The 14645-nt window shown below is 38.1% G+C and overlaps 2 protein-coding genes across 2 annotated transcripts in view; one reads left to right on the top strand and one right to left on the bottom strand.

The window, feature by feature from the left end:
- Skp2 (S-phase kinase-associated protein 2) overlaps nucleotides 1-4279 on the bottom strand; it is a 110506-nt gene extending 106227 nt beyond the window's left edge. The window contains exon 1 of the mRNA XM_090382910.1: nucleotides 4173-4279. Coding sequence (XP_090239036.1) covers nucleotides 4173-4279 — 107 coding nt within the window. The remainder of the gene's footprint in view (nucleotides 1-4172) is intronic.
- Nucleotides 4280-4982: 703 nt separating this feature from the next.
- Nucleotides 4983-14645, top strand: part of Cchl (Cytochrome c heme lyase) — a 50472-nt gene continuing 40809 nt past the window's right edge. Inside the window, exon 1 of the mRNA XM_090384048.1 lies at nucleotides 4983-4996. Coding sequence (XP_090240174.1) covers nucleotides 4983-4996 — 14 coding nt within the window. The remainder of the gene's footprint in view (nucleotides 4997-14645) is intronic.

Genomic DNA, 14645 nt, shown 5'->3' with positions numbered 1-14645 from the left:
ATGCACTCCTTCACAAAGTCTCCAGTTTTATTGATGCACTTTTCCCAATGATGGATAAGTTTATTAATACCAGTACTGAAGAAGTCTGTGCCCACATGCAGTAACCAACGTCGCACTGCCTGATGAACCTCCTCATCCGTGGTGAAATGCTTTACTGAAAGGTGTTTTTTCAGAGGGCTGAACAAATGGAAGTCTGAAAGTGCTAAGTCTGGGCTGTAGGGTGGGGATGTTTGTTTGTTATTTGGTTTTTAGGAGCATTAGCAACTAAGGCCATATTGCTCCGGAGATATGCGGTGGTCATGGGCTCGAACCCCGGTCTAATCAAGAAGCGTGTGCTACGCTCCTGCCTACAGAGGTGCCAAGTGGAGGGTGGGGGGGATGTGACAGAATTTCCCAACAATTATGACGCAACCATTCACAAGTGGTGTGGGCAGTGTGTGGGGTTGCGTTGTCATGCAACAAAATCACGCCACTTGTCAGGAGTCCTGGTGGTTTGCATCGAATGTTGGCTTTCACTTTTTCCAACTTTGCACAGTAAAGCTGTGCATTGATTGTTCCTCCCTTCAGCAAGAAATCCGCCAACAGAATGCCTTGGCGATCCCAGAACACTAGGCGCCTCCGTAGCCAGGTGGGAAGGAGCAGCAGTGCATAGCACACGCTTCTTGATTAGACCGGGGTTCGAGCCCGTCACCGCCAAATATGGAGGTTGCTGAAAGGTCAGGGAATGACCACCGCATATCCCGGAGCAATATGGCCTTAGTTGCTAATGCTCCAAATAACAAGCAAACAACAACAAGCCAAGAACACTGTGGCCATGATGTCGATCTTCAAGGTCAACACGGCCTGCTTTAAATTCATTGCACCAAAAACACACCTGCTTCTTTGTCATCACCTTTTCGCCATACACAGCAACCAGTTCACGGTGAATGTCACTTGGTGAAGTCCCATTTGCTTGCAGAAAGTGAATAACTTCACGAACACCTGTTTTGGACCACATTCGCAAGATAGCCACCATTTTGCAACTGGAATCTGCTGTGAGGCGACAGTGAGGTTTTTTTAACGTTATTAACGATCTATCTGTCCACCGCATTTCATCTCATTCCCTTTTGTTTTCTGTATTTATTAATGATATTGATGATGGTATATCAGGCTTAATGTGCAAGTTTGCAGACAATACGAAGGTCGGCAGGGTTGTTAATGACAGTAAGCTGCTACAACAGGATCTAGAAAAGTTGAGCAGATGGGCTGAGAGGTGGCAACTGAAGTTTAACATTGACAAATATAAAGTATTGCATATGGGAAGCAGTAACCCCAGAAGTTTTCTTTTCACTCTCTACCACTGACAGTGGTAGAGAGTGAAAAGGACCTGGGGGTAATTGTTCAGGCAGATATGAAGTTTTCTGAGCAGTGCAGACGATCTGTAAGAGTAACTCATGGTATCTTGTCAATGATATACAAGACTTTTTCTAGCAGGGATAAGGAGGTGATTATCCACTTGTATAAGGCAATGGTCAGGCCACACCTTGAGTACTGTATACATGTCTGGAGACTTCATTTTAAGAAGGATGTAGAGCTGTTGGAACGATTATAGAGAAGGGCAACAAGATTAGTGAATGGAACCAAGGGTTGCTCTTACGTAGAAAGGCTTAAGTTTTGCAAATTACAGTGTTTGGAAACTAGGCACCTGCGAGGTAATCTGATTGAGGTGTATTAAGCGTTGAATGGTTTGAACATGCTCAATGCTGATGGGATTCTTCCTCTTGCTCAGAATAATCGCCTGAGAGAGCATAAATTTCAAATTGATTAAAGACAGTTGTAGGATAGATGTGCGGAAGCTTGCCTTTAGTCAGCAGGTGGCTGATTGATGGAATAAACTTCCATCTGTCGTAGAAGTTGATAAATTAAATAGATTCAAGGCAGAACCAGACAAACATTTAGAGCGAGTAGATGGATGAAATGAGAAGGGTGTGTGTGTTTTTTTTCAGCTGATGCTATATAAGCTTGCTTTCTTGCATCATGTGCCTTTGCTAAAGCTTTCACCATTATTAAGAAAAAAAATGCGTTACCTTACTTTTCGGAAACCCCTCGTAATAAATAAATATATATATATATATATATATAGTAAAGATTATACAGTTGTAGAATAGATATTCAGAAATTTGCCTTTAGCCAGAGAGTGGTTGATTGCTGGAACAAACTTCCATCTGTCATTGTGGAAGTTGATATTTTAAATAAATTCGAGGAAGAACCAGACAAAATTTTGGAGCGAATGGGTGGGTGAAATGGGAAGACTTCTGTACATACTAACCACTCTGATATGATGCATAAAACCTCACTGTGAAATGGGGAGGGAGGGGGAGAGCTACAAATTTATTAATACATAAATTACTAGTTACTTAAAAAAATTTTGAGATTGGCTAATTACACAGCAAATTAAAGAAACCTTTTAAGAATAAGCAAATAAGCTTTTTCAAGAACAAATTGCAAACCCACTTTGTTATCATAAAAGTTAATTATAAATGTGTCAGGAAAATATCAGTAACTGAATTTTATAATTATATCCCAAACTCTAAGCTATCTATGTACTCACTCTATCTCATTCAGAAAATGCTAGTGATTAAACTTGATTTTAATTGAATGTAGACCATTACTATTCATAGATGTCTATACTTGTGAATATATAATTTTCTTGATTACTGCATTGTTCAATATATCAATGAGTTTCGAAAACTTCACAGCATTAACTGATAACTGCCATTTAGAAGTCGAGAATCTTTACTGCATATATTATACATTGCACTGCACATAAAAAAACATCCATTAGTTAGTCAATATCCACTCAGAGCTCAACTACTAGCTTACTAAACTTTTTCTCCTTTTGAATTTCCTAAAAATTACAATTTACAGAAATTCAATTTCAGCATTACAAGCATCCTGTCATACCAACCCAGAAAAGTACTAAAGTACTATACACTGTGCCACCTTTCATGCTGGGAGTCGCTATTTTTAAAAAAAAAAAAAAAAAATTGACTTATCTCAGTACAAATTCCGGGGTTGATATGGGTGTACTAAATTGTTGAGCAAATTGTGCTCAACTGGCTCATGATAAGTAGGGCTGTTTCTTATAATGTATGAATGAAACTGCAAAACATCACACTGAAACACTGCAAAAGATATTATGCCTGCACTGCAGTAGCTGCACTTAAAAATTAGCATGAAATTTAGTGATATTTCCAGTGAAACTAAATGATCATTAATAGACACCAGATTTTTCTATTACTGTACAATAAATTACAACTCACACCAAGATCAGACATCACAAAAAAAGAAAAAACTCCTGTGGGATTCAATATTATCAGCTTTTTGGGAGAGTTTTAAAACCCATAATAGAGGTGTGGAAATTTATCTTCAGCCAGCAGGTAGTTGATTGATGGAACAAACTTCATCTGGTGTTGCAGAAGTGGGTAGTTTGAATAAATTCAAGGAAAACCCAAACTATTAGAAGGGATGGGCAGGTGATATGGGAAGTATTTTGTATATTTTTTTGGTTGATGCTATATAAGCTTGATTTCTTGCATCAGTTGTCACTACTTATTAATAGTAGGTTCCTTCAAGGCTACCATCATTCCCTGCAATTAGATTGGTACTTCTTGTGCTTTTGTTTTGCCAATCAAACATACATTCTAGTCTTGGATGATCCTTGTTAAAAAATATCATATAACTGCAATTACTACCACTCAATTCGAGTAACTCGCGGGAGTACAAAATTTGTAGTTCGCTCTTATAATTACAAATAAACATATCATGTTTGTGTGTGCATATATAAATACATATATGCAAAATATTATATATATACTATTTCTATATATGTATACTATTATATATATACTATATGTATCGATTTCACATATGTAACCATTGTAAAATTTCATTATCATTTTCCCCCAACAAAATCAAACATGATGCCCCGTGGGTTTGGTCTCTTGCACCGCTCTCCTACGTGCATATATCACTATTTATTTATCCATTTTGTTTATTTATTTTTTTTCCTCAATACACGGAAAAAAAAAAAAGTAATGGATCAGTGGTATCGGGATGCTGTCGTTTTACGAAAAGAAAATTTTTGAACTGCAGTTTATAATTTCTCTACTGTATGAAATAGTTGTAATTACCTTGGTACTGCTCGCTTATCTTTTTTGCTAAGTGTAGCATAATAAACACTGCTAGCAACTTTAGAACGTCCACATCTCTTACCTCCACCTTTCATCTTTGGCGCCATTGGGATCTAAAGATAATTCTACCTCTGAGAAGAAACTCTCTCACCAATCGTATTAGGGCAAAAACCCGGTTGTTCTCGTAACATTTCCGTTGCTGTACGAGACGTGATGGCTGGTTGCTTCTTGAAATTAGATGTTTATGTCCGTTAATGTTATCTTAAAGTAAGCCTTCAGTTTTTATTTATTTGTTATTTTCCGTTTTCTTCGGACAGTGTGCCAGGAATTATATTTTACTAGCATGTACTCTTTAAATTAAAACGTAAGTGCATTTATACAATACACTTATGTTTTTATGTGAAACCACGTGCAGCAAATCATTTAGTTTGCATTGGTAAAGCAAAATCGTTTCTGGCAGCCAAATCAAGAGTTTTAAGTTAGAAATTGGACAACAAGCACTCCAGTAACGTTCCAATTAATGTGCCCTGTACGTTCTCAGTGTAGATGTTCACATAGGTGCTCCAGTACTATCTTTAGAGACGCCTTTACAACCTTTTTCAGTATTGCTTGAAAACACTTGAGCCCGAAGGCTACAATCGTACTCATTAAGACAAGATGAGCTTGCTACTACAGTACTCAATAGAATAAATGATGATATCTCATATATAGGACTGTATTAAAAAAAAAAAAAAATTGTGGTTGAATTTGCTGGTCTATACGAATTCTTCCATTCAGTCCAACTTATAAATAAAAAGTGTTGAACTATGCATGTATGAGAAAGAGTAAGCATGAAATATATTAATGCTGTATATAGCATTAGCATTAGTAGAGGCATTTGATGCAAGAAAGCAAGCTTATGCAGCATCAGCCAAAAAAAAAAAAACCCCACTTCACCCCTCCGTTCATTCAAAATACCTGTCCAGCTGAGCCTTAAACTTATTTAGGCTATCAGCCTCCACTACAAGGGATGGAAGTCTGTTCCACCAACCAACCACCCGCTGGCTAAAGGCAAATTTCTGCACGTCTATCCTACATCTGTCTTTCCTCAATTTGAATCTATGCCCTCTCAGGTGATTATTCTGAGCTAGAGGAAGACTCCCATCAGCATTGAGCATGCTCAAACCATACAAGGCTTTATACACCTCTATCAGATCACCTCGCTGGTTGAGGGCTGATGACCCTCCTATGTATGCGTCTTGTGGCACAATTATATCAATTAGACACCTTTTAATCGAATGTCCAGATTTTAGCAATATCCGTTCTAGCATTTTTAATCATCTGACTGAGCCGTATACACTCAGTCAGATTTTATCCGACAACGACAACGTGTCTGCTGTTTTTAGCTATTTCAAATTAATAAAAGTTTTTAATTGTATATAAAAATTTACGTTATTGTTACGTATTTATTGGTTTACTTTTTATATCTTTGTTATTATACATATGGACATGGTGGCCTAACTACTTAGGTCACTGAATCTTTTACCTTTTATATATGACCGGTATTTGGCGCATTATAGCCTCAGTTGCTGATGCGCCAATAAAACACAAACAAACAAACAAACAAACCTCGCTGGTGCCTAGTCTCCAGACACTGTAATTTGCAAAACTTAAGCCTTTCTTCGTAAGAGCACCCCTTTGTTCCATTCACTAATCTTGTTGCCCTTCTCTGTACTTGTTCCAGCAGCTCTACATCCTTCTTGAAATGAGGCCTCCAGACCTGTATACAGTACTCTAGGTGTGGCCTGACCATTGCCTTATACAAGGGAATAATCACCTCCTTATCCCTGCCGGAAAAATTCCTGTATATCATTGACAATACTCCATGAGCTACTCTTGCAGTCCGTCTGCACTGCTCAGAGAATTTCATATCTGCCTGCACAACCACCCCCAAGTCCCTTTCCTTCTCTACCACTGTCAGTGTAGTACCACAGAGTTGATACGTTGCTCTGGGGTTGCTGTTTCCCATGTGTAGTACTTTACATTTGTCAATGTTAAACTTCATTTGCCACCTCTCAGCCCATCTGCTCAACCTTTCCAGATCCTGTTGCAGCAGCATAGTGTCAGTAGTGTCCTTGACAACCCTGCCACCCTTCGTATCGTCTGCAAACTTTGACATTAAGCTTGATATACCATCATCAATATCATTTATAATTACAGAAAACAATAATGGACCCAACACTGAGCCCTGAGGGACTCCACTAATAATATTAGTCCACGATGAGCAGTGTCCATTGATTACCACTCTCTGTCTTCTCCCCCTCAACCACCCCTTTATCCATAGCAGCAATTTGCCTCCAATGTCACACTGCTCCAATTTGTGTAGCAGTCTTCCATGTGCAACAGTATCAAAAGTCTTTCTAAGTTCCAAGTATATAATATCAAAGCTATTCCCTGCATCCAGTTCTTTTGTGACTGCATCATAGTATCCAATCAAATTGGTCAGGCAAGACTTCCCCTTAACAAAGCCATGCTGTGTCCGAGCTATAACTGAAGTCTTGTCTAAATAATCCTGCAGTGCTTCTTTAACCAGTGCCTCCATTCATTTATCTGGAACAGAAGTTAAGCTCACAGGTTAATTACTTGTGTCAGCCTTTGATCCTCCTTTGTGAATTGGGGTCACATTTGCACATTTCCAGTCTATGGGTACCTCCCCTGAGTCCAAGGAAGCTCTCATAATTATGGCTAAGGGTTTGCTTACATCCTTTGCTGCCTCCTTTAATATAACTGGATAGATCCCATCCACCCCGGGTGCCTTTCTTGTGTTTATCTTCAACAGTTTCTCCTCCACTTTACTCCCAGTTATTTCAAGATTCTGTAGCTTACTGCTATAGTTGAATACACCTCTGGCATTCCACCCGCTGAATAACTCCTCATGTGTGAATGTCGATGCAAAATATTCATTTAGTTTGTTAGCTACCTGAGCAGGATCATCAACAGTTGACCCATCAATATCAAGTGGACCAATCTGATTCATCCCCTTCCTTCTAGAGTTTACATAAGTAAAGAACTCTTTGCTGTTTTTCTTTGCATCCCTTGCCAAGGATTTCTCGTAATCTGCCTTCGCCTGCCTAACCTCCTTTGTAACTTGGTTGCATATCAACTTGTATCTATCATAGGCTTCTGTGTCGTGTTAATTTGTAAGTATCCCATGCATTTTTCTTCTCTGCCATATGCCTCATTAGTTCATCTGACATCCATTTTGGCCTAAACCTTGAACAATATTTCTTAGTTGGTATGTAAAGCCTAGTAGCTTCCAAGATAAGTTCTTTGAATGCTTCCCATTTTGAATTTTCTGTTGGTAACATCATCAGTTGGGCCCACTGTATAGAATTTAAATACTGTCTCAGTCCATCGTAGTTGCCTTTACGGAAGCAATAACCCTTCCCTTTACCCCTAATGGTAGTTACCGCTTTGAGTAAATCCCACTTCAGCACACTGTAATCACTGCCACCTAGTGGTTCATTTATCTGCAGATTCTTAATGCATGAAGAATCACTGCTGATAATCAAATCAAGAGTATTACTCCCTCTAGTTGCCTCCCGAACATGCTGATGTAGAAAACAATCATCCAATAAATCCACAAAAGCCCTGCTAGTGTGTGAGTGACCAGCCCCCAAATTCCAGTCAATAGTTGGAAGTGATTCTTGCACTGCTTCTATTGAAATGAGCAGAAGCCTGAAAAACAAGATGCAGGATATTTCAGAGACTGCTGGGAGTCATTGCAGTACAAGTAAACACATGGGTTGTGTTAGGGTAGCCAAGAATAGAAACAGGTGCATGTATACCTGCGTGTACACCAATGCTAGGAGTTTGGTAAATAAATTTGATGAATTTGAGGTATTGCTCAAAGCATCAAAGGCAGATATTGTTGGGATATCAGAGACGTGGTGTCACACAGATATAAGGAATGCGGAACTGTAATTTGGGGAATACAATGTGTATAGAAAGGATAGACAGGACAGGAGGGGAGGGAGTTATTCTATTAGTTAAGAAACACATAAAGTCCAAGGAAGTGAAGCCAGTCGACATCGATGGACAGGGCAGTGTCGAGTCAGTTTGGTGTGATATAAGCATAGGGAAATCAAAATTGAGAGTAGGAGTGTGCTATAGGCCTAATGACTCTGATGAGTATAATAAGATATTGTACAGGGAAATAGAGTGGGCCAGTAAATCAGAGAGTCTTATAATGGGGGATTTTAATTTCCCAGATGTTGACTGGAATTTGTGGTTTGGTCACTCACACACTAGCAAGGCTTTTGTGGATTTATTGGATGATTGTTTTCTACATCAGCCTGTTCGTGAGGCAACAAGAGGGAGCAATACTCTTGATCTGATTATCAGTAGTGATTCTTCATGCATTAAGAATCTGCAGATAAATGAACCACTAGGTGGCAGTGATCACAGTGTGTTGAAGTGGGATTTACTCAAGGAGGTAACTACCATCAGAGGTAAAGGGAAGGGTTTTTGTTTTCGTAAAGGCGACTATGATGGTCTGAGACAGTATTTAAATTCTATACAGTGGGACCAACTGATGATGTTACCAACAGCAAACTCAAAATGGGAAGCATTCAAGGAACTAATCTTTTAGGCTACCAGGCTTTACATACCAACTAAGAAATATTGTTCAAGGTTTAGGCCTAAATGGTTGTCAGATGAACTAATGAAACATGTGGCAGAGAAGAAAAATGCATGGGATACATACAAATTAATGGGTGACATGGAAGCCTATGATAGATATAAGTTGGTCTGTAACCAAGTCACAAAGGAGATTAGGCAGGCAAAGGCAGACTACGAAAAATCCTTGGCAAAGGATGCAAAGAAAAACAGAAAAGAGTTCTTTACCTATTTAAACTCAAGAAGGAAAGGGATGAATCAGATTGGTCCACTGGATATTGATGGTTCAACAGTTGAGGATCCTGCTCAGGTGGCTAACAATCTAAACAAGTATTTTGCATCTACATTCACGCATGAGGAGTTATTCAGAAAGGAGAATGATGTAGGTAAAGTAAACATTGGCAGTGAGCTGGATGATTTTGTAATAACTGAGAGGAAAGTGGAGGAGAGATTGTTGAGGATAAACATAAAAAAGGCACCTGTGGTGGATGGGATCTATCCAGTTATATTAAAGGAGGCAGCAAAGGAAGTAAGCAAACCCCTAGCCATAATTATGAGAGCTTCTTTGGACTCAGGGGATGTACCCATAGACTGGAGATGTGCAAATGTAACCCCAATTCACAAAGGAGGATCAAAGGCTGACACAAGTAATTATAGACCTGTTAGTTTAACTTCTGTTCCAGGTAAATTAATGGAGGCACTGGTTAAAGAAGCACTGCAGGATCATCTAGACAAGAATTCAGTTATAGCTCAGACGCAGCATGGTTTTGTTAAGGGCAGGTCTTGCCTGACCAATTTGATTGGATACTATGATGTAGTCACAAAAGAACTAGATGCAGGGAATAACTTTGATATTATATATTTGGATCTTAGAAAGGCTTTTGATACTGCTGCACAAATTGGAGCTGTTAGTTATTTGGTTTTTAGGAGCATTAGCAACTAAGGCCATATTGCTCCGGGATATGCGGTGGTCATTCTTTGACCTTTCCGCATCCTCCGTATTTGGTGGTGACGGGCTCGAACCGCGGTCTAATCAAGAAGCGTGTGCTATGCACTGCTGCTCCTTCCCACCTGGCTACGGAGGCGCCTACAAATTGGAGCAGTGTGGCATTGGAGGCAAATTGCTGCTATGGATAAGGGGATGGTTGAGTGGCAGAAGACAGAGAGTGGTAATCAATGGACACTGCTCGACGTGGACTAATGTTATTAGTGGAGTTCCTCCCCTAATAACATTAGTCCACATATATGATATTGATGATGGGATATCAAGTTTAATGTCCAAGTTTGCAGATGATACAAAGGTTGGCAGGGTTGTTAAGGACACCACTGACACTATGCTGCTGCAACAGGATCTGGAAAGGTTGAACAGATGGGCCGAGAGGTGGCAAATGAAGTTTAACATTGACAAATGTAAAGTACTACATATGGGAAACAGTAACCCCAGAGCAACGTATCAACTCTGCGGTACTACACTGACAGTGCTGGAGAATGAAAAGAACCTGGGGGTAATTGTGCAGGCAGATATGAAGTTCTCCGAGCAGTGCAGACGAGCTGCAAGAGTAGCTCATGGTGTCTTGTCAATGATATACAGGAATTTTTCTAGCAGAGTCTGGAGACTAATCACCGGTGAGGTGATCTGATAGAGGTGTATAAGGCTTTGAATGGTTTGAACGTGCTCAATGCCAATGGGATTCTTCATCTTGCTCAGAATAATCAGCTCAGAGGGTATAAATTCAAATTGAGGAAGGACGGATGTCGGATAGATGTGCGGAAATTTGCCTTTGGCCAGCGGGTGGTTGGTTGGTGGAACCGACTTCCATCACTTGTTGTTGAAGTTGATAGCCTAAACAAATTTAAGGCTCAACTGGACAGGTATTTCGAGCTAACGGAGGGGTGAAATGGGAGTGGTGTGGTTTTTTTTTTTTTTTTTTTTTTTTTGGCTGATGCTGAATAAGCTTGCTTTCTTGCATCATATGCCTCTACTAATGCTAATGCTAATATCTGGGAAATTAAAATATCCCATTATAAGACTCTCTGATTTACTGGCCCACTCTATTTCCCTGTACAGTTTCTTATTATACTCATCAGAGTCATTAGGCCTATAGCACACTCCTACTCTCAATTTTGATCTCCCAATGCTTATGTCACACCAAACTGACTCAACACTGCACTGTCCAGAGATGTCGATTGGCTTCACTTCCTTAGTTTTTATGTGTTTCTTAACTAATAGCATAACCCCCTTCCTATCCTGTCTATCCTTTCTGTAGACGTTGTACTCCCCAAATTCCAGCTCTGCAACCCTTATATCTGTGTGACACCATGTCTCTGATATCCCAACAATATCTGCCTTTGATGTTTTGAGCAATACCTCAAATTCATCAATTTATTTACTAAACTCCTAGCATTGGTGTACACGCAAGTATACCGGCACCTGTTTCTATGCTTAGCTACCCTAACACAACCCATGTGTTTACTTGTACCGCAATGGCTCCCAGCAGTCTGTGAAATATCATGCATCTTGTTTTTCAGGCTTCTGCTCATTCTAATAGAAGCAGTGCAAGAATCTCTTTCACCTCTGCCAGTGGCTACTGTCAATCTATTGGTCTTTGTCTCCCCCCAAGCTAGCAGTTTTCCGACCCACCTAACACTGCCTCGATAGCATCAGCAAATATTCTTGCACCCTTTCTATTTAAGTGTATCCCATCCCTGTAGAAGCAATCTCTCCTGTTAACAAGTACAGTCCAGGCTGAAAAAAATTCTACCCCTTGAGCCTTGCACAATCTTTCCAGGGCCGAATTGATCGACAAGGCTCTCATCATATACTCCCTCCTATCGTGTCTGGGCAGAATTGCAGACACTTTCAAATTTAACCCTAATTCTCGGCTTTTGTTCAACAGTGACCTGTACTTGTTAAGTAATTCTGCTGGTTATATATATATTATTATATATATTATATACATAATATAATATTATATATGTATATATAATATTAGAAATAATAATAATAATGGATTATGGACCTGGGACACTGCTATATGCAGAAAGTACCCAACGATTATAATTTCTACATAAGTTAGTAAACATTGCCCTTCACAACTACCAACTTATGTATATATATATACACACACACAGTTACCTTATAGTCCATCACAAAAATACTATAGATGAATGTTAATGATTTAGAAGTTTGCCTTCCAAAAAAAGAAAACAACCTCAGCCATATAACACTTCATAACAAAGTTTTAATACAGTTGCCACCTTTTCAAAATCTCTGACCTAATTTCTAGGGAGGGGGGACAATCCTGTAATTTTAGGGAAAAAATTACTGTAAGGACCCCCACAACTATTTCAAGACATCTGCATAGGTATTAACTAAACATTAATAGTAAGGGGGTGGCACTTTCAACCATTCTGAAGATGGCAATGCTAGATTATTTCAGAAACCCTCGGTGGCAATAAATTATTACTTTCTAAACAGTATAGTGTAATCTGTGTTACTTACTAAAAAGACTAGTTTTGTGATAACTACTGACTTGTATAACTCTCTAATTTCCAGTTTTGGTCCTCATCAGTGCCATAATTTAAAATACAATGGTACATTATACAAATATTAATGTTTCTGTATGTTTCATTCTAAATAAGTATGTTTAATTCACATAACATATACAAGTAATATAGCATTTGTGTCAAAAAGGAATGGAAACTTTATATTTAAAAAATATATATATATATATAAAATTTACATGGACAAATAACAACAAGACCTGAAACCCAAACATTACATGCTCAAACCTAAAAACTGAGTTAAACTTGAAGAGATGGTAATTCTAGCTTTAACTCCCACTTCATTATTATATAAGAAAATACCTCAAGTCACATTATAATCAGAAAATGATGGAAAACAATAGTATTGAGGGAACTTGCTGAAATTTTTGGCTTATAGCCAGAACCATTAAAGCTACAACCATGCATGAAATTTTGAGAAACTGAAACTTTTTTCTGAATGGAATGGGGTAAACCTGCTATAATGATATAATTCCAGTTGAATCTTACTGTTGCCCCTGTTTATTGGTCAAGTGAACTGGTTGGCTGTGCTCAATTTCACTGGTCAACTATGCTCTGTTTTCAATGATCTCGTGACAGATTAAATGTACTCTGTTTTCATTACTCTCCCTGTCTATTGGATTCTGTTGCTTACCCCCCCTTTTCTTTCTTTTGTTTTTCTTCTTTTTTTTTTTTTTTTTTTTTTTGCCTTCATTGGATTCATTACTGTTGTCCATTTCTATGGGTATTATAGATCATTTATGAAATTATAAAGATAGATGTTGTTAGTTCAAAAAGAAATTTTATAAAATTTCTTTTTGAACTAACATCTTTTTACATGCATACATTTTACATTCAAAAATATGTACAGTCAACTTGAGGTACCAGCCGACTGAGCAGTTGCTTAGGAATCATCTTAGGGAGAACCAAGTGCTCAAAAAAAAGCAATAGTAAGGGGGTGCTGAAAGTAGACCACGTACGGGCACTGATTTACCTCAGGCTGGCACTATGCAGAAATTACATAAAAAATAATAATAATAAAAAAAAACAGTAATATAGATCCAGTCATAAGTATAACCATTATAGAATTTTATCTGATGAATGATGAGCCAGTGAAAGCATTTCCCATTTACACAAAAATCGTTATAATCCAAACTGATAACTACACCCAGATTTTATCAAATGATTTTGCTAATGGAACAACAATTAATAAAATTTTATTGGAAGAGACTATTGCAAGATAGAACGAATGGTAATTCATCTGAAATAGTGGAGCACCATGTAGAATTTTGATGTTGAGAAAGATAATTAATTTTTTTTTGTAAGGTATGAATGTATTTGTATTTATGAATGGATCTCTATTATTGCAGTTTTTTAATATATTTTCAGTTTTAACCTATTTATTTAAGGTAACACTTATGAATTTCTCTGTTATATGCGTTTTTTTTTCTTTAAATAAACCATTTAGTCTTTTAAAACAAATTTCTGTTTTAAAATTAATTGAAAATTGTCTTCTTTCTTTTATAATTTCATTAATGATGTATGCACTCTGAGAAAAAGAAGACAGAATTCCATTAGATAATAAGATGTATACTTTCAGAAAAAAACTCTCATAAAAATAAAAATGGATAACTGTAAAGTATCAGAAAAAAAATAAAAATGATAACTATAAAGTATCAGAAAAAAACTCTCATAAAAATTAAAATGGATAACTGTAAAGTATAACTATTAAGCATCTGATAATGCAAAAAGGTAAACAAAGCTGTTAATAATTCAGATGATATGATGCACAAAGCAAGCTTATACAGCATCACAGCCAAAAAAAACCACTTCTGATTTCACCTATACAAAGGGTACTAGGAAAGTGCAATACATCTTTGTTTATTTAATTTTTTCAAAGTAATTTCCTCTACATTCAATACACCTCTCCATCCTTCGAAACCAATCTTTAAACCAGTTCTGCCAAGTTTCACTAGGGAGTAAAGCACACTCGTTGTCCCAATCCGTAGAAGGTCCTTATCACTGGAAAACCGCCTCCCTTTTAGCTTCATTTTCACATGCGGGAACAGTGCAAAGTCGCAGGGAGCAAGGTCTGGACTGTAGGGAGGGTGCTCGAGAAGTTTCAGTCCTGTCGTGGTCAAATATTCGGTGCAGGCTTTGGCGCGGTGAGCTGCAGCATTATCGTGATGGAGGTACCAGGTGTCCATTCTTGACTTTGGCCGCAGGTTCTTCATAGATCCAATGACTTTAGGCAGGCATTGTTCAGTATACCAC

Source organism: Mastigoproctus giganteus, chromosome 10 (genome assembly GCF_048544385.1).
Source record: "Mastigoproctus giganteus isolate SK-2022 chromosome 10, ASM4854438v1, whole genome shotgun sequence".
Classification (NCBI taxonomy): Eukaryota; Metazoa; Arthropoda; class Arachnida; order Uropygi; family Thelyphonidae; genus Mastigoproctus; species Mastigoproctus giganteus.
This window is presented reverse-complemented; position numbering and strand designations above follow the sequence as displayed.